This window comes from Cucumis sativus, chromosome 2, assembly GCF_000004075.3.
Source record: "Cucumis sativus cultivar 9930 chromosome 2, Cucumber_9930_V3, whole genome shotgun sequence".
In the NCBI taxonomy this organism is placed as follows: domain Eukaryota; kingdom Viridiplantae; phylum Streptophyta; class Magnoliopsida; order Cucurbitales; family Cucurbitaceae; genus Cucumis; species Cucumis sativus.
Genome location: NC_026656.2, coordinates 19,966,335 through 19,986,479, shown reverse-complemented (window position 1 = coordinate 19,986,479; position 20,145 = coordinate 19,966,335). Strand labels below are relative to the sequence as shown.

The window sequence follows — 20,145 nt, the reverse complement described above, 5'->3', positions numbered from 1 at the left end:
ATCAACACATATATATATATATCACAAGTCTATTCAAGTTATAGTTATCTGTCAAAATTGGAGGCGTTGAAACAAATAACAATATTTTTGACATATTTAAACATAGCTATCAAACCTAGAATCTTAAATACAAAACCAACATCCATGGATATTAATGAAGCAAATAAATAGCATTCCTTTTCGATCCCATAGAGAATTCAGAGCCTACAGTATAAACATATTACGAACTTAGGAAGTATAGTCAGAGAAGAGTATTGATTACAAATATGTAAGGATTTTTGTTTTGGTATTTATACAAAGATCATAAAAAAAGAAAAATGTGGGGGTGCAGTAGAAAGTCAAAAGCATTGGCTCGGACATTCGCACATGTACTCGAGTTGTCATGTCAGCAGATTGGTGTGTTCCCAAGAGTGATAGTTTAGGAAGAATGGTGTTTTTTGTTTCTACCAAATTGGATGTTTAATTCCAAGGCCATTACAAGTCAAAATAAGGCCCTTGAAACGGTTGAGATATTCCTGCACAGAACATAATAATTTACAAACATAAAGAATAATAGAAGGCGTGGTTAGATGTTGTTGTTAAAAAGTAGCATATAAAGAGAGAGAAGAGGATTTCTTACAACTACGGTGTAATCACATTTGTACAACATGCCTTTGTTGTCGTATTCTCTCCTCTTGATGGGATCACTCAAAACTGTCCATGAATAATACAAGTGTTTTGTGAGATCTACAGTTTATTAATTAACATTTGTGGCTTTTTGCGTGTGTGTGGTTGGGGGGATTAGGTAACCTCCAAAAGCCAAAACAGTCTGGACTAACAAAAAAAAATAATCTGTTACAGTCAGCAGCAATGGGGAGACAGAAGGAAAAAGAAAAGAAGGTAGTAAGAAAGTCCCTGGAAAAAGAAAGTTCGAGGGTGTTTCGACCCCAACTTCAAGTGGGTGGAGTAGACTATTATAGGCCACTCCATGTTTCAGGCAACAATCGTATTATTATTTCAAACCCCTCTTTATTTGTGTTTGGTATTTCCTACTTAGACTATTTAGCCTCCACCTCAAACATAAGACTATTATAACTTACAGAATATTATAGCTCATAAACTTTAATAACCAACTCAGCACCTCAAACAGACATCAGATAAATATTTATCCAATTTTAGATACCGGTGAAATTTATCTATCACCAATACCATCATGAAACAACTTTCATATTCACTCTTAGGACGGCAAAATTGAGTTCAAACGGAGACCAAGTTCCTCTAAATTTCCTTCTCAAGCACTCCTTAATTGTCTTCAGATAAGTTTACCAGAAAAAAAATAAGTTCGACTTTCGAATACCCACCATCCGTTAATTCTCTTATCAAATAAAACGAAGATGGGGAACTATAAGTATGGCGGGGAACTATTGACCTTCTCAATAACAAGGGAATTCTACCCTATCGGGAGAAGGCTGGTAAGCAGATAACAAGCCAACGATTTTCTCTGGATTCACTTTTTCCCTATTGTGGAAGAAAAATTGTCAAATGGAGAAACTTATGGCCTATAGGCGAAGAGCAACACAATATTTCACTTGAAAATGTGTTTTTATATAAGAATTCAGGAGAGAAATGAAAAGGAAAAAAAATCACAACGGCATCCTAAAACAAGCCCAACAAAAAAGGACTCCAAGAACTACTACAGAAAATTACTCCAATCCAACAAATCAAAGTAATAACATGAATACGGGCAGAATGACTGACACACATAAAGGCATTAAAACTCGCCACCTCTCAGACCTCATCACACTATCTCTCCACCTCTCTGAAAATCTCATTACCTCTCTCTAACCAAATATCCCACAAAATAGCAAAGAAACTAGTGTGCCACAAAACTTTGTCCTTCTCTAGAAAAGGATGACCTCGGAGGCACCTACTTAACTATAGTGGAACAGTTCTATTTCATACCAAACGATCCAATCCATCAAAACCAAAGAAGACTGATGAAACTAGCAACCTCACAAGGGAGGAGACTCTCCACCTGAGGCCTACAAAGGACACAGCATTGCTTGAAGTGGTTGAAAACAAAGAAGAAGAAAATGAAAGAAATTAAAGTAGCATGATTGTTGCACAACTTTCTTTTGGAGAAATGCGTAAGGTGGCAGAGAAGGTGGAATTATTTGAGCTTCGTGAAAAGAAATAAGTAAAAAAGAGCTCTTGAGCTATTTTAGGGAAACCTAAAGCTATAAAGGGCCACGTAGAGAGGAGGTTTCATTTTTTTTCTTTGTTCTCTACTCCTCCAAACCATTTTCTTCACCAGCACATTTACTTTGTCTTTGATTTTCCTTTCTTGTAATTGTACTAAAAGGCCCTGGTTGGTCAAGATTCCAAGATCTCTAACCTCTACCTAGATCCGAAACCATAACAGTTTATTCTTCATTGTAAATCTGATTGGAAGAATTGATGAAAGAAACCATCACAGTTTATTCTTCATTCTTTCTTTCTCATATGTAGCATACGTGGGATCAGGTACACTTCCTTAAGAGGACTGACAGAGAAGAAAACACTTCCTTAAGAGAACTGACAGAGAAGAAAATGTCAAAGCCAAGTGAGAATTCTTTATAAAAGTGCAAGGACTTAATCCAGTTGCAAAGGTTATTTGCACCGTATCCAGACATTACTCAATAAATAATTAATACCCACTCAGCGGTAAATCTTCACGCACTCTTATAAGCCCACAAAATCTGCATGTCAATTGATATTTTCTAGACATTTTTAGAGTTTGTCTCGTGCTTTCTCCTATTCCATGCTCCTAACATAAAATATTGGGGTATAGTTTTATCCAAGTTCTCTCTCTCTTTTATTGTTTTTTACTTTATCTAGATGAGTAAATCATGGGAGAATACTAGTCCTTGTACATATTAGGATAGATGTTTGAACCATTCTTTTTCCAACTAATGACATTAGCCTAATCTGTGAGTTCTTTTACCACCTTTCCCAACCAGAAGTCTCTCCTTTCATCACCATCTCCCCACCACCACCCACAAAAAAATGCTGAGCTTCTCATACAAACAGAAATTGCTTAGTTTAAATGGCAACAACACTAGGTTATCATGCTCTTTAAAGAAAGAATGAAGATGAACATTCCTCCGCAAGCTTTCTTCCCAACATAACTAGTACCACAAAGTCCCAACAGAATTCATATTTCCGGTATCGATTCTTTCGTTTCTCTAGGTACTCTGCCATCTAAGAGCCTCATGTTGCCAATATAGAACCTTGGAAGGAGAAATAGGAAGCAAAAGTACATGGAGCCAATCTGATTGATATTTCATATTTTCCTTGCCTCCCATTTGTTCTACTACTTTTACTCTAATGATGTCTTATTTGTCTCTCTCGTATATCTATATACTACTCAGTACTTTAATCACAAGTGATCGGACAAACATGCACCACCCAATTTTTTTCTCAAGCCTTCTCATACTGTAAACGCCTTTTTTTTCTACCTGAACCCCTTTTAGTAACACGACAAGAAAAACTCAATAATCACAAGCATACACGATCCACGACTAAAGAAATATACGATGGAAAATGCTGGAAATCCAGTAAAATAATGCAAGCAGTAAGTTGCACTAAAAACTAAAAGCTAGAACCTGACCTTGATAAGCCTCGTTTATTTCCTGAAATCTGGAAGTGGCAACATCCTGATCTTTTTGCTTGTCAGGATGCCATTTCTGCAGGGAACCAATTCCAAGTACCGGTTGAGATTATGACCCACAAATAAGAATACTGAAATGAGAACCAAATCAAAATAGATAACACAGAAACAAGGGAAAATAAACAAGGTGGAGAGAACACGAAGTCACGAACCAGAGCCAGCCGTATGTAATTGGCACGAACATCATCATCAGTTGCATCATAATCCACCTCCAAAGTCTTGTAATAATCCTAAAAAGAAGCGAAACCCAAAAAACTTCATCAATACAGAAAATTGCCCAACACCCAAAACCAACTCAAAACCCTAGCTAGGTTTCACAAAGACAAGAAATGCACTCGGAAGATGATGTGCGAGGTACTCGTTAAAGTACCATCACCTTAAATTTAGTGGCGGTAGTGAAGAGATCAAAATTAGTAAAGGATTCTTGATCGTATTGTGGGGGGAAGGATTCCGGCAACCCAGCGTGGCAATCGTCCCACATCGTCGGAGATGATGGATTGAAGTGAATGGACAGTGGTATCTGCTGGCCTGCTGACTCGTCTAGTTTGTCTGTGAGTTTCTGTGCTTATCGACATGCCGCGTAATACAAAAGGCAGAGTCTTAAAGATTTTAGCCTACGCAAACGCTATGCAATCCGAATCAAAGACAAACAACAAACTCAATTTACAAGGGTGAGCCCAACTCTAATTGGTGGCATTTTTCGTACCACGTACCACTTTTAGAATTAATAACCAAATATTTCTTTTGTTGTGAGACTAAGCTTAGCTATAATGTTCTTATGCCTTATGTATTTCAAATCTTTCCAAATTATTTTATCTATGTCTTGATTCTTTCTTAGGGCCTAAACCTTTTTTTGTTGTTGAAAATGTTGAAAAACTCTACAAAACTTATAACATATTATGTGATGTGATATCGCTGAAACCCGAACAAATACCCAATTCAAAAAATATAACAAGAAGAAAAAAAATCTTAAAAGACACGTTGAGGATCCATGTGGAGATTAAAAGACCTTGCATTTTGTATAAAATAGGTGAGTCGGTTTCGTTTGTGCTTACTAGTTTTTAGTTAGAAACTTCTATTACTTGCTACTTTTATATAATAGCTAACATATCAACCATACATTGGTAGATTAATATCACAACGAGGAAAGTGTATTATTCATCGTGATGTTTTTTTGGGAATAATAATATATAGATGAACAGAGATTTAAATGAAATTTGACTTAGTTTTCTAAATTAACGATGTATGGTATCTTTTTTAATTCATACAATATCGTTTTATTGCTTTTTATCTCAGTTCCTTCATCTCGATCTCATGTTTTCTATTTTTTTTCTACACCGGTTCCTTTATCCTTCATTCCACCTACCATTTATTTTGATTTTTTTAGTCTTTACTCTCTTGTTATTCGTTTGAATACTGACACCAACGAGGCAGCTAGTCCAAGTCTTGATGGTTGAAAATTGCACAAGAGCCAATAAAGTTAAAAAGAACAACATGGTGAAGGACTTGTTGAGATTTCCACGTTGAAAAATCCAAAAAATCAAACCTAGTAAAATTTATAAAGTTAATAAGTTTATCTTTACTGATGTTGATTGATTCTAACACATACTTCGTGTTATATCTTATACATATATCTCATTTAGACTGTAATGAAATATCAACTATACGAATGTCAAAGGTTCATGATGATGTTTGTTTTACTTGGCTTTTTAAATCAAGGTTGTATGACATTTTCATCTTGTTCTCTTCCTGCTCTTTATATCATGGTTATACCCTCACTCCTGTCTTCTTCTCATTACATAGATATACCATTACTTTGACCTCTCCGCCACCATTTCCATCTCCCTCTCTCGCTTTTCTTTTTGTTTCTTCTAGCATCAGCAACTCAGGGAAAACAAAATTTATCCCCTACAGGAGTTTACTTTAGATGGATGAAAAACAGAATATATTTTTTCTCAAAATTTCGTCAAGATGGGAAACAGTTGTATGGAAATTAAAACGATTGGAAGTAAACTTCACTTGAGTTATTAAACCATTGTTTGCTGGTTTTATTTGTTATCTCGTTCTTTTTATGTCTATTATTGTTATTGAAATCATCGTCATTAGAGCGACCTTTGGCGGCCGCGCAAGGTGGCGATGGGGTGCGACGTCTAGAAAGCCCAAAGGCCAAATTGGCAATTTCCTCGCTCATTAGTTGAACTCTTAATTTACTAATTAAATAATTGAGGCCAACAAAAATACAGTCTAGTTTTTTCTTTTTTTAATTTGATAATGATTATTCATTTAAAAAGGTTAATTATAAACAATTCTTTGGTACCAAATTTGAATTTTGCTTTGTGATTTAGAATTAATCAAATTGATTTGACAAATATTTGTTTGACCAATTTTACAATCTATAAATACGAAAATTTAATCTGTACTATTTATCCTTTTTAGTACTTTGATTTGTACTTCTTCACACACAATAAAGTATATATGCCAATCAATAAAATTACTCTTACACTACCATGCAAGTATTTATACTTTTTTTATTTATCAACCCAAAATTAACCAAAATTTACAAATATTGTTTTTAAATATAGGAAGAATTATAAATTATAACAATTTTTTTTTAATGATAAGCATTTGTACCGCTTTGTTATTAATGTTTGGGTGTAGCAGGGTCTATTAATATTTAAAAGCCTATAAACATTTATTAATATATTATATAATCGTAAATATTTTTTATTTTTATTGTTTTGTTAGTGGATTTTTTTTTCATTTCTTATAATTATTTTTATTTTTATTTTACTAATTTATACTCATTGGACTTGACCACTAAGATAAGAACTCTGATTATTTATGTTTGATTAATCAAATGGAGTGAGGGTATTACTAAAAGCAATCACATTGAAGTTATTTATTTAAGTAAAATGAGAAATAGGAGATAGAATATTATGCAAAAACAAACAAACATATAGTTAGATTTATGTTGGCAAATTCAATAAACGACGTTGCTTATTAGTACAATAATAAAGGTTAAAGATTAAAATCACAAACTTATTTATCTCTATCAAATATTACATACTAATTGAGCTATGATGTTTTGATATTTGTAGGAGTAGGACGAATATTTTAAATGTTATTTTTAATACATTTAACTAGTTGGTGTATATTGATTATTTAAATTATGACATCTACATCATAATTGTGTTTTTTGTTACAAAACTCATGAAATTGGGAGACAGAACTTCAAAGATTTGAGAATTTTGAATTTAAAATTGGGCTGTATTTATTTTAAAATTGAATTAAAATGTGGAAAGAGAATTGAAAAATGATGAAAAATAGAAGTCCGTAAAATTTCCCATAGGCGAAAACAGCGGTCAGGTGTCCAAAAGGGAACGGGCCGCATGACAGTTGGCAGTTTGAAAGGGAATATTCGAAATTGATGGCAATTTCGTAGTATTATGAACAAGATAGGGGCAATATAGTGATTTAATCAACTTGCCAAATGCGAACGAGTTAACGTGTGAGGCTTTTACACCGCCGCCCGCACAAGCACACCATGCGAACCCAACCAACTCAAAAACCTCATTCCACTGCCATTACACTCTCTTTCTCTTCAGTTTCTTCATTTTCATTCATTTGGGCGGTACAGACCCAAATGGAATGATCTAAAGATTCACTCGAAAACCATATTTGTAATCAACCCATCTTCACCATCAACTTCTTCATCTCTTTCCATGGCTTCCATTTCCGGCATTTGTTCTTCTTCTCCATCTTTGAAGCCTCAAACCAAGGCCCTTTTTCTTGGACCTGCTGGGTCATTACGCAAAGATTCAATCTCGTTTCCGGTTCGTGCCAAGCTCAATGACGGTAGATTGGGTTCTGGTACTGCTCACTCGGTTGCTAAAGAGATCTCAGTTGAACTGTCAGCTGCTGATGGAGGTTTTAGCAAGGGGAAGAAGAAGGGTTTAGAGAAAGATCCTCGTGCGCTTTGGAGTAGATACGTTGACTGGCTTTATCAGCATAAGGAACTTGGGTTGTTTTTGGATGTAAGTCGGATTGGGTTCTCGGATGAGTTCCTAGCGGAGATGGAGCCTCGGTTTCAAAAGGCGTTCAAGGATATGGAGGCGCTTGAGAAAGGTGCGATTGCTAATCCAGATGAGAGACGGATGGTTGGGCATTATTGGTTGAGGAACTCTGAGCTTGCACCTAACTCGTTCTTGAAGTCGCAGATTAATAGTGCTCTTGATGCTGTATGTAAATTTGCAGACGATATCATCAGCGGTAAGGTGAGTTTTCATGGCATTTGTTCCCCTTCAGCCTTTTTTGGATGTTTCCTTTCTTGTTGAGCTATGATTTATGGTTCTTCAACTAAACCTACAATGCACTATATTAATAGGTTGGTATTGGGAGATACCAAGATTTGCGAGTAATGTAAATGGGAAGTTGCTAAAAAGTCGTTCGAGTAGCAACACCTTTTAGATAACGTAACTAGAGTTGGAGATCAAACTCTTTAAATGTTAAATGAACAGCTCTAGTGTTCTTAAACTAATATTTGTAATTACTAGTTGGATTGAAGAAGTGTGCATTGCCAGTTTGATTGAGCCGAAGGGTAGAAGGGATTCAGAGAAACAGGATGATTTGATTTGAGATATCTAGCCATATATATGTTAAATTCTTTGCTTCTAGAATATGAGTTTGTTTGGATTGACTATAGAAAAAAGTGTTTAAAAAAGTCATTTCTATTTGAACTTTTTTGCCACAAAATGCTCGAAATAAACTTTGAAAGTGTTTCAAAACCTATTTTAAGTGGTTGCCAAACTGTTCAATTTTCCCCCCTGAACTAACTTATTTTCGAAATCAAACATTTGAAAAATTAACCAAACACACCCTAAATAACATTTAAAGTATTGTCTGTCTTGTTTAGTGTGTTTCCCCTTGCCGGATATATTGATCCTCTTCACAATGCACAATGCAGATTAAGCCCCCATCTTCTCCCGAGGGCCGTTTTACCCAGATACTTTCTGTTGGGATAGGTGGATCAGCTCTTGGCCCGCAGTTTGTAGCTGAGGCATTGGCGCCAGACAACCCTCCACTTAAGGTATTTGACTTGCTTATTGGTAATGATTTTGCTTCATCTTTAACTTCACCATCTTGGAACATACAAGGCCATTATTTTTCCGGGATAGCAACCATATGCAGGTAGAAAAATCAAGGGAAGAAATGTTTTTTCTTTAAAAAAATGATTTGATTAGAGATATTTAATTGGGACAAGACATCCTATTGATTGCTGAGGAACCTTTCTCGTGTAAATTAAATGCAAAGAGGAGCAACTGATATCTAGCATGCTATCAGTTACGGTAGTTTAAAGGATTTACTAGTTGTCACTTACTAGAAAAGTGTGCTGCTGAGGATCTTTCTCAACACTATTGTTCTTGTAATGACTAGCAATTATATTGAATTTTGCATCTAATATAAAACACAGAAGATTCCTACTACCGTTTAATAAAAGCAATTTATTTTGTCCTGTAATATTAAATTTCTTTTTTGTTTCTTCATCTTTATGGCAGATAAGATTTATTGACAATACAGACCCAGCAGGAATTGATCATCAGATTGCACAACTAGGACAGGAATTGGAAACTACTCTTGTAATAGTGATCTCGAAGGTCAGCAATATTTTCTCTTCTACCTTTCTTTCATCTTGTAAGTAACTTTTGGGGAAGAGACTGATATCAACTTAAATAGCTACTAATAGAGTTAAATTGCAAGGCAGGCTCCATGTAGAAAAATGCTTGGACTATGTTAAACAATTGAAGCCTTGGAACCATAATGAATTGGCTTATTGGTAAAAAAGGAGATACAGTCTCAATAACGAACTAAGAGGTCATAAGTTCAATCTATGGTTGTCATCTACCTAAGAATTAATTTCTTATGAGTTTTGTTGACACTGAGACGAACTAAGAGGTCATAAGTTCAATCTATGGTTGTCATCTACCTAAGAATTAATAGTTTTGTTGACACCCAAATGCTGTAAGGTCAGATGGGTTGTCACATAAGATTAGTCAAGGTGTGTGTAATTTGGTCTGAACACTGACGGATATAAAAAAAAATTGAGTCCAAAAGCCACAACTAATAGGTGAGGGTTAATCCATTGTAATATATTAGTTATTCCCCTGAACCAGCCTAAGGGTGAGCACACACTTTAAACCTTACTCCATTTGAGCTGTCATTTTATATGAACATTAACCCATTTGGGTACACCCTTATTGTCTCTTCAGAAGAGTTCCTTTCCAAAGTGCATCCAAGGGACTTGGACCTAGGACCCTTAGTGCTGGTTCCAATTTATATAGGATAGATAGATCAATCGTCACATAGCGGAAGTTGATGTGAGAGACCAAATTATTTCGATAAATCACTCAGGACCAAGTCTTAGAGTGTACTCTCCAAGCTTATTTTGTTTGGGGCCCTCTCTCTGGAGCTACCCCTTTTCACCAATTAGGCTTACCCCATAGGTGGGTGGAAAGGCTCCCCATTGTTTCGTCCCCATGATCAAGTAGTATGCTGCCACATATTTTCACTTTGACATATGTTTGCACATTATTGGATATATTGCCATTTTAATGCTCATTTGCCTTGTTCTCAGAGTGGAGGCACCCCTGAAACTAGAAATGGTTTATTGGAAGTACAGAAGGCTTTTCGCGAGGCTGGCTTGGATTTTGCAAAACAGGTTTTGATCTCAGGTTTTTCTTTCTGCTAATATTAGTTTTATCTTCTTTTTCTGAGTGTTCCAGAGATTCTCTCATGTGTTAATTTCTAATTGTGATTATAGATCATGATAACATACTGCACAATCACTGTTTGGGTGTAAATCAACTCGCAAGTCTTGCATTCTCTGATGTTTAAATAGATATATTGCATCTTTTTATCTCCAACATTTTTTAAAAACAAATTTCCTTGCATTTCCATGCTCAAGCCTAATCATCTTGTGCTTCTTTTGAAACAAGAACTAAGCTTTCCATCTTCTTTTTGTAATCATCTAGTGCTTCAGGAAATTAATATGTTACCATAAAGAGCATAATTCAACTTGCACATGTATGTGTTATTAATCACAAAGTTGGTAGATCGCATTCCCCAGCCCTAACTGTACTATTCTGGTTTGTTTTGATTTTTTGTTGTTTTTTTTTTTAAATAAATAATTTTAATTATTCCTTTCAAGTTCTTTTAGACTTATATAACATAAATGGTTTTACTTTCTATAGTATAAGCTTTCAATAATGACCCAACACGTGGTCTTTTACCTAGGGTGTTGCGGTAACACAAGAAAATTCACTGCTGGATAATACTGCAAGGATTGAGGGTTGGTTAGCCAGGTTCCCAATGTTTGATTGGGTGGGTGGTAGAACATCAGAAATGTCTGCTGTTGGTCTTCTTCCAGCTGCACTTCAGGTGAGTGGCTGTAAGCATTTAAACCCATGACTTCCCCATCTTTTGGGTTGTCCTTACAAGTGAAACTTACAACAGGGAATTGACATTCGAGAAATGCTTGCTGGTGCTGCTTTGATGGATAATGCAACTAGATCAACTGAGGTGAGAAAAATTCCTTAATTTTTAATACTGTACCTTGCATGCAGTAGTCTTGTTCTTTGATCTGTTTTAGTTTCTTATTCTTATTATTTGGTGGCTGTTTCTTGATGGTTCTACTTCCCCAGTTTTTGTTTTTCACTTTATTTTACATATGACCCTATCTGCTCTCTCTTCGTAATCAAATAATAACACACTTATGTTGCATCATCTGTTGTTCAGATTAGAAATAATCCTGCAGCATTGCTTGCTTTGTGCTGGTATTGGGCTTCTGATGGGGTTGGATCTAAGGTAGACAATCTTGCCTCTTTATTCTTTAGTCTTGAAACTCGTTGCTACTATTTAACCATAGTTAATTTATTCCTGTTTTCTTTCTTCAGGATATGGTTGTTCTTCCATACAAGGACAGTCTGCTATTGTTTAGTCGTTATTTGCAGCAACTGGTCATGGAATCCCTTGGAAAAGAGTTTGACCTTGATGGAAATCGGGTATCTGCAACATTTAGGAAGATTAATGTTTTTTATTCTTGTTTATCAAATGGGAGAAAATCAGAAAGATACAAAAACTACCGCCAGTTGTTTCTTGTCAAAATATTTTTTTAAAAACTATTACCTGCCTGAAACCCCAAAGCACAGTTGATACCAACGGGGAGGAAATTTGATTTTTTTCCACGATGAACAAAATGATATTGAGAAGGGTTTGTAGGCATTTTGGACACACTTGATATGTGTTTCGCATTCAACCTTTGCCATCATTGGATATGCTTTCATTGACATGAATATAAAAGATTTACAATAATACTATTCCGTTGTTGCTGTAAACCATCCTTGGAATGATTATTAATATAAAAGATGCTTTGGATAACAATATGGTTTACTAAATTCACTTCTTTCCACAGGTTAATCAGGGGCTTACAGTATATGGAAATAAAGGGAGTACAGATCAACATGCGTAAGATTTCTACTAGTTATTGGAATTTATATACCTTGTAATGGTAAGGTGTATTCACCTAATGCAGATTACTTTATGCAGCTACATTCAACAATTGAGAGAAGGCGTGCATAATTTCTTCGTGACATTTATCGAAGTGCTACGTGATAGGCCCCCTGGTCATGACTGGGAGCTTGAGCCAGGTGTTACATGTGGTGACTACCTTTTTGGTATGCTACAGGTTAGGTTTACATAAGGCATCCTAGTTTTACTATTATCTTGCTTCTATAACAAATGGTTAGTTCAATTGTTTTGGCCTCTCAAAAGACTTCAATTTTTTGCTCCCGTTAATTGTTTGAGGCTTGTTCAGGGAACAAGATCTGCACTCTATGCTAATGATAGGGAGTCCATCTCAGTCACTGTTCAAGAAGTGACTCCTAGATCTGTAGGCGGAATGGTAGCACTTTATGAAAGAGCTGTTGGATTATATGCCAGCATTATCAACATTAATGCATACCATCAACCTGGTAAATACAATATTTCTTTAGCACAACATTCAGTCTTTTCTCTTCTAATGTTTTTGTTTACATGTGCTTTCATTTTGGCTTCTTAAAATGAAAATGAACTCTGCAAAATTGATTCGATAACCATCCTCACCTCAGTTCTGCTTTTGCATTGATCAAATCCTATCTCAGGTGTGGAAGCTGGGAAGAAAGCTGCAGGGGAAGTGCTTGCTCTCCAAAAGCGTGTCTTGGCAGTACTTAATGAGGCCAGGTATATCTGTTTAAAAGACCCAGTTTTTTTCATGCAATGCATCATTTTCTGAAATAAGATCCTGATAGAAATCCCCATCAATTTCACTAATTTCACAAGAAAAATTAACACTAGGAGTTAACAATTTGAGAGATCTTACCAAAACGAGCTTGGCTCGGTAGTAATTGGCATGACCTTCTATCTAGAAGTTGGAGGTTCAATCCCCTACCTCCACAGTTGTTATACTCAACAATTATAGAAATAAACCAGAAACATTCAAAAACCACACGAAATTCAAGAATTTTCTACTCTGAGAAAAAGCACAAGAATTAAACCAAAGCTAACAGGACTGGCTAAAGGAGCTATAACTCCCAACCAAACAACACTTCAATAGAAAGTACTCTAAAAGTTAGCCACAATTCCCTTTTTCCCCTTACTTGAATATACCTTCTGGATTGGAGGTCTAATAGATCCTTAGGCATGCCATTTTTAGTAGCAAAATTGAATACGCAATCTTTGGAACCACCCCCGTCTATAGTGTTCGCTAGGCAACTTCCTGATTGGCTTAGTCTCTCCCTGTTTCCACATCGGCTACACTACCCCTGCACGAAATTTTTAAGCCTTCTCTGTGATAATTGGGATTCTCTGTATCTCTCACTCACTCTCTCTCTCTCTCTCAGCTGTAAAGAACCTGTGGAACCATTGACACTTGATGAAGTAGCTGAACGTTGTCATGCTCCTGAGGATGTAAGTAGTCCGTATACTCATTTTATGAACTTTTTAAACAACATATTTTCTTTGCTGACTACTAGCTAATTTGTGTTACTGCTACAGATTGAAATGATTTACAAGATTATCGCTCACATGGCCGCCAATGATAGAGCACTGATTGCTGAAGGCTCTTGTGGTTCACCTCGCAGCATTAAGGTATTCCTTGGAGAGTGTAATGTTGATGATCTGTATGCTTAACCTAAAAACAGCAGTAATTGTTCTTATATCTCATGCTGTTTGGATCTCTTAATAAAATTGAAAGTACTTTTGCTGTTCATGTCACTTCAGGCTCTCAGAGTTTTCATCTCTGGAATTATCTCAAATAATCTTATGAGAGCTTTTTTTTGCCCCAATATCAAATGCTCATTTCTTCTTGATACAAATAAATATCTTGGCATCAAGAATAAGAGGCCAACACGACTCTCAAATAGCTCTAGTTGAAATACTTATTATCTATAACTGCACAGGAAATTAGGAGGGTTTTGTTGAGATAATACACCATTCCAAGGCATTTAGACAAGATCCTCCCCTTTTCTTTGGTGTAATACTGCAAACATGGCTAGCAGCTATCACGATTGGTAACCATTTAGTTTTCGGTCTTCTATTTTCTTTGTTACTTTTTTTACTATATTTTTTAATATATAAAAAGAGTATTTTCCAGAATTCAACTATTTTTCCTAGGAACAAGCGTAGTCATCGAAATAAATAATTTCGGATATCTTTATAAAACTAAGACACAATTGTTAAAAGTTAAATACTATATTATTGTCTTAAAAATCCATCTTGTCACATCGCAATGTTTAATTTTGTTTTGGAAAAATGCGTTAAAAACCATAAAGACTAAGAAACATCCCCATGCACTTACCAATGACGACAAAATCCCTTCTTGTTTTCTTTATTTGCCACAACACATAAAAAGAAAGATATTTGCATTTCCATTGTTCATTTCTTTCAATGCTTCCAATTACATATACGGCTCATCTCTAATTCTTAGGCATATGAGATTCATTTTTTCCCCTTTATAAAAGTTGTATTCAATTGATGTCTTAAATATTAATATTGGTCAACAAAATTCTTATGGGTTCTATCAATTTAGCATTTTCTTAGTTGAATTAAATTAATGTTTTAAATACTAATACACTTTACCATATTTTCTTTTTAATGCACAATTTCACTAATCTAAAACCTCACTAATATTAATCCACCAAACCCCTAATTCACCGTGATTCCACGTTCGCTGGCTATCATCTAAACTTCTAAATAAAATTTCCAATATAAAATGTTAGTATTTCTAAGTTTTAATTTTGTATATAATAAGCTAAAACGAAATTGAAAGTCTAAAATATAATTAGACGTAAAACTCAAAATTTAAACCTTACGATTAATACATATAAAACTATATATATATATATATACACTTCCGAAAATTGTACAACCTCACATGAAACTATCGGCATCATAATATTGGACCATCCAAGTTGAAGTCAGTTACAACTTACAAAGTGCTGGCACATGTGGCAGAATCTTTTCTCAAGAGTACCAAATATGAAAAATGAGAAAAAGTATTCTTTTTTTCCTTTTAAAAAAATGAAATTAATGTCATAAAATTGTAAACAATTTTTGTGGTTACAAGAGAAGTCCTGAAATAGCATCCAAACAAGCAAAGGAAACCAGACGTATTCTCCAATTCACACAGCAGAAAGCACATAACACAATCTTAATTTGTAAACCATAGAATCTCTATCAAATCATAATATATTGCAGTGCTTGCTTCCATGTGAGAAAAAAGGGTTCAATTACAGACAATAGTTGCTACCATAAATACATAAATTTTCATCCAAATGACCATATCCTAACAGAAGAAATAGATATTTACAAGAGTGTGTTCTTCATGAAAATAATCAACCTGAGGCATGAAAGAATAAACCAAAAGAACAACAATTTCTTTTCCAGATAATGCATTTGAGCATAGGATATTTACAATGGGAAAGACAGAGTATACTAGAGAAGCTTTGATATTACTTGGCATGAGGTCCAGAAGGCTTTAGAAGCAGCATTTAGAATCACAGGGTTCTGGTATATCCTGTGCATATCAGTTGCAAATATCAGAAGAAGAAAATATTTGCATTTTTCAGTTTCAAAAGAGGATATTCAAAATGTTAAGCTAATTGATTATGAACACATGGCAAAAATAAAAACCCTTTAGTATGAACATGAATATTTCAAACAAAGAAATTCAAGGACCAGTTGATGTAAATAATATCAAGATCTTTCAACATGAACATAACTTGATGGCAAATAGTATCTATCACTTTCCTTGAGTTTAGAGGTTTGAATCTTCCGATTCTGCTTTTGTTGTACTAAAATAAATAAAGAACGGTTGAAGGGAACACATCAAGCAACAATGGTTTAATCCTCTTAGTGGTATATAAAATGAAGAGTTATTGAGTGCTAAATGCAATAGTTCTTTTTATATGATATTATTCAGTCAAATCAGTTAATTAACATACCCAACTGCAGTAGCTCCCCAAGATGCCACATTATAAATGACCTTGCTTCCATCCCATGCCTTCCTGAGTTTTCCTTTTCTCTTCTTCACTGAGAATGTTTTGCAAAGGGCTGCATGAGATTCAAGATCTTATCAGACCAGAACCAAGATGCTTAAAGCAATAATCTGAACTCCAACGTGAAAAGAGTAAATATTTGATAAAAACTCGACCAAGACCCTCTGAACATTTTCACCCACGACATTGGTTGGGAAATGGGTAGGCTGATGGACAATCTCCAGATACCCTACCCAATGGGTTGAAGCAGCTTTCAACCATTTCAATGCCCTCTTTAGGGTGAAAAGCCCACATTACTGAGCTCTGCAACATTGATTGTGATCTACTGAAATCTAAAACCATCATGCCAACAAGAAAATGCGGCAAGACTCACCATTCTGAAGTTGGTTAGGTGACAATTCCTGCAAGACAATGAGAACCAATGAAAATGTTGAATGTAGGATCATATAAATAATGCCTGTTCAAAGACAAGATAAATATGAAAAATAAATCGCCAGTTGCTACTCTCTTTTTGTTATCCACAAGGAACTCTATGGGAGTATTATAGTTTACAAACCAGAATCAGTAAGACAAACATGAGATTTTGAGGGATATAATGATCATTATTTATTAAACCACCGATTCATCCAAAAGCTTAAGCTAGTGGTTGAACGCAAATTTAATTATATATCACTAACACTCCCCCTCACTTGTGGGCTTGAAATATTTGAAATGCCCAATAAGTGGAAATTGATTTTAATTGGGGAGAAAACGACAATGCAGGGGCTTGAACACAGAACCTCCCTGGACCACCTACTCTGATACCATATTAAACCACCAATTCATCCAAAAGCTTACGCTAGTGGTTGAAGGCAAATTTAATTATATATCACCAACATTATTATCCATTTCACCCAGCACAGTCAGATCCATAAATGTCAATAACATTTAAAATGAAAATCGGCAAAACAATTGGACACTAGAGGAACAGTTTACGGCCTGTAGTTCTGGCTCAACACAAGCTGTTTTGTAACTACTCTTTAGACCCTGCTAACTGAGATTGAAATGTTTTTTTGGAACCCTTACTTTGGGAATGGGGATGCCTCTTATCCCCTGGGTTGTAGCTTTGCCCTGTTATGCATAATGTCCTTCATTTCCCATCATTTTTTTTAGAGACAGAGAACTAGAGATCGATCAGATCAACAATGGAGAATCCCCTCCCCCCACCCCACCCCACAAAAAAGTAATAAAGCATAAAATTAAATTAAAAAGGAAGAGAAAAAATATATTTGAATCCAACTACCAAAACATAAAACACAAAATAATTAAAATTCCACAAACCACACCCCCAAAATTCACTTAAAACTAGCGACCACCAAAATTTCTCAAACTTCAACCACGGATTATAATATACTTAATAATTAACTTGCCAAAAGACAATAAATATCACCATCCTTTATCCTGTGTGCTTGTGTGTGTACGTGAGAGAGGGAGAGAAAGAGAGCCATTGTGAGTTTACCTTGGTTTCCTTCAAGGACAATAAGTATGCAGCCATGAAACAAGCAATACCATCAACTATATCCTCTTGTTTCACAACGACATAACCTTCTTGATCTAGAGCATCATCACTTTCCCACAGATCCACGTCACTGACCAAATCCCAAGAACTACATTCTTCTACCATTACAAAGAAAAGACGAAATAAAAATGAAATGAAATGAATAATAATAATTCACCGATCATGCCATAAGTAAAAAAAATGTTTATCTTATATGGTCCAGTGAAATCTAAATATCCATCTTCAAGAGCATAAATGTAAAATCTGCTTGTTTCAATTTTATCGGATGTCCCTGAGGGAATAACTACAATCTGGTTGGAATTCCCTGATAAGCCCATGATTAAGAACTGATCTGAAGACATACCAAATGTATTTTGTGGAACTGATGCTTGAGCATCCTCTAGCTTTTCAAGAAAGTCATGACGTTCAACTTTAGATTTAAGAAGATCACACAACTGCAGAAAAGTGTCTTCATGTCAGTGCCACGGATCATGATATTTAAAGTACAGATAGATTCAAATTCCAACAAATGAAACAAAACAATCTATGTAGAAAGAATTTCAGACATCTAACTTCAACCAAGAATTTACATAGGTGGTTTAAGGGAAAAGGAACATATTCTTAGCAATTGCCATCAAACTTCCATCTATTTCAATGACAGGACTATTGAATGGATGGAGGATCCTAGTTACCACTTTTCAGAAATAAGGCCTTAATAGGTCGTTGTATTTCACGTTCTCTCCAAATGAATGATATTACTTGAATTGACACACGTTTCCAATATAAACAAAAAACACCTTAAGCAGTTACTGTATTTCACATTTTCTCTAAATAAGCTTATATTTAGCGAGCTGCTGTCAATTAGACTTCCAAAATAATGAAAATTAATGCCCTCAACGTGACCAGTCCCATCACTGATAACATACATAAAAAACTTCAATGGAACAAGAAACAAACAGATCCTAAAAAAAGACGAACATAAAAAGATTTTTCATTACGAATTGCTTCCAGGCAACTATAACCCAATCGTTGAAGCCAATTTCAGACCAATCTTACATCCTATACTCTGCACTTAACATCCTGAAGCTGAACCATTAAAAGTACCACTTGAATCGTGGAGGCATCCATAGAAAGTTACTCCAATTCAATATCAGACGAGAAACTACCATAAGCTAATATATCAAAAACAGAGGAAGTTTATCTCATACTGTATTCAATCTCACAGAGCAGTGCAAAACAAAAAGGAGAAACAGACTGAAGTTCCTGTTTTTAGAAACCATTAGAGTCACGTAGCATCTTCACAATCATGATGGTAGATTCTTCTAAATCAGATACCTCAGCAATCAAGCCAAACTTTCAGGCAAGAATTCCCAATTAAAAAGCAGCCGTAATTATTGTGCTAAATTATCCAAACCCAGATGCAATACAATACTTCTGAGTTATGAATCCCCAGAACTACAAAAATTATAGAATCGTAGAAAACCCCCTTACCTCGTCGGCTTCCCGGTCACGGGGCACAGACCCAGAACCCTCCCCTCCCCGAACATCTTCATCTTGACCTTCATCCACATCATTCCCCTCGTTTTCATCGTCAGCGTTGGACTCATTCAGCGATTCAAGAGCTCTCTGACACTGCTCCAGCACAGCCTGCAAAGTCTTCTTCTTCACGCGAACCCGATCACCAGTTGGGCCCTCCAAATTCTTCCTCTTACTATTATCGACGAAATCTGAGGTGGGTTTGGACACCTGAAGCTCCATGGTCCGGGATGAAGAAGCTCGGTTCGATCTTCAAAGACGATTGTTGGTTTGATTGAAAACCATGGGGATCGTCTTGTTCCCCGTCTGATTTAGAAATTATGGGTTTTTTCTTTAGCACTATATCTAAAATTTGATTGTAGTTGAATTGGGAATGGGCAGGTTCATCCGGGTTTGGTTTCTTCTTAATTCGGTATTGTATTACGAAATGCGAATTATTCTTGCTTTTGTCCAGTCGCTATGCTCTTCCGTCAAGCGTCAGAATTTCTACCCTTTTTTCTGCTACCGTGGATCTTGGTGGCTTTTATTTTCCCTTAATCCAATATTCCAAATAAATCTAAATTAAAACGTTGTAAATCCAACTATGGTTTATAGTATATTTATATTAAAGACACTTCAATACATATCTATTCATCCTACACATAGATATCTTACATGACAATTTAATACTATCATTTGTAATTGTTGGTTCTTGTTCTCTATTTTCACTACTCATTACTTACTCGTTTTTTTTTCAATTTGTGATTAATTACTTTAATTATTGTTTTTTCCTCCTGATTTAGTTATTTTTCGAATCT

The 20,145-nt window shown here is 35.4% G+C and overlaps 3 protein-coding genes across 4 annotated transcripts; 1 reads left to right on the top strand and 2 right to left on the bottom strand.

Annotated features, from left to right (window-relative positions):
* Positions 1 to 76: 76 nt before the first annotated feature.
* LOC101223064 (chaperone protein DnaJ) lies at positions 77 to 4,337 on the bottom strand. Its single transcript, XM_004148366.3, has 5 exons — positions 4,065 to 4,337; positions 3,841 to 3,918; positions 3,629 to 3,704; positions 620 to 693; positions 77 to 515 (listed from the first exon to the last, which is right to left on the bottom strand). The coding sequence occupies exons 1-5, from the start codon at positions 4,167 to 4,169 to the stop codon at positions 444 to 446; spliced, it is 405 nt and encodes a 134-aa protein (XP_004148414.1). The 5' UTR covers positions 4,170 to 4,337; the 3' UTR covers positions 77 to 443.
* A 3,073-nt stretch (positions 4,338 to 7,410) lies between these two features.
* Positions 7,411 to 14,064, top strand: LOC101222586 (glucose-6-phosphate isomerase 1, chloroplastic). Its single transcript, XM_004148364.3, has 14 exons — positions 7,411 to 7,962; positions 8,652 to 8,774; positions 9,244 to 9,342; positions 10,320 to 10,403; positions 10,979 to 11,122; positions 11,198 to 11,263; positions 11,480 to 11,548; positions 11,638 to 11,745; positions 12,156 to 12,208; positions 12,290 to 12,428; positions 12,558 to 12,714; positions 12,883 to 12,961; positions 13,621 to 13,687; positions 13,775 to 14,064. Exons 1-14 carry the CDS (start codon positions 7,411 to 7,413, stop codon positions 13,907 to 13,909), a joined length of 1,875 nt encoding a protein of 624 aa, XP_004148412.1. The 3' UTR covers positions 13,910 to 14,064.
* Positions 14,065 to 15,432: 1,368 nt separating this feature from the next.
* Positions 15,433 to 19,849, bottom strand: LOC101202793. Of its 2 annotated transcripts, none has more exons than XM_011651400.2 (6): positions 19,304 to 19,849; positions 18,177 to 18,267; positions 17,774 to 17,928; positions 16,649 to 16,676; positions 16,222 to 16,330; positions 15,433 to 15,794 (listed from the first exon to the last, which is right to left on the bottom strand). In XM_011651400.2, the coding sequence occupies exons 1-6, from the start codon at positions 19,568 to 19,570 to the stop codon at positions 15,713 to 15,715; spliced, it is 732 nt and encodes a 243-aa protein (XP_011649702.1). In that variant the 5' UTR covers positions 19,571 to 19,849; the 3' UTR covers positions 15,433 to 15,712. The 2 variants fall into 2 exon arrangements, with proteins under 2 accessions (XP_011649702.1, XP_004148415.1); XM_004148367.3 differs by having other exon boundaries at positions 17,774 to 17,931; positions 19,304 to 19,846.
* Positions 19,850 to 20,145: the final 296 nt, after the last annotated feature.

Coding starts and splice junctions, on each gene's coding strand:
- LOC101223064 (XM_004148366.3), bottom strand. CDS start 4,169: ATGTGGGACGATTGCCACGCTGGGTTGCCGGAATCCTTCCCCCCACAA. Junction 3,705..3,840: donor ATTACATACGGCTGGCTCTG/GTTCGTGACTTC, acceptor GGTTCCCTGCAG/AAATGGCATCCTGACAAGCA. Junction 694..3,628: donor AATAAACGAGGCTTATCAAG/GTCAGGTTCTAG, acceptor ATTCATGGACAG/TTTTGAGTGATCCCATCAAG.
- LOC101222586 (XM_004148364.3), top strand. CDS start 7,411: ATGGCTTCCATTTCCGGCATTTGTTCTTCTTCTCCATCTTTGAAGCCT. Junction 11,264..11,479: donor ATGCAACTAGATCAACTGAG/GTGAGAAAAATT, acceptor TCTGTTGTTCAG/ATTAGAAATAATCCTGCAGC. Junction 11,549..11,637: donor CTGATGGGGTTGGATCTAAG/GTAGACAATCTT, acceptor TTCTTTCTTCAG/GATATGGTTGTTCTTCCATA.
- LOC101202793 (XM_004148367.3), bottom strand. CDS start 19,570: ATGGAGCTTCAGGTGTCCAAACCCACCTCAGATTTCGTCGATAATAGT. Junction 18,268..19,303: donor GTGACCGGGAAGCCGACGAG/GTAAGGGGGTTT, acceptor ACTTTTCTGCAG/TTGTGTGATCTTCTTAAATC. Junction 16,677..17,773: donor TGTCCTTGAAGGAAACCAAG/GTAAACTCACAA, acceptor ATTGTCTTGCAG/GAATTGTCACCTAACCAACT.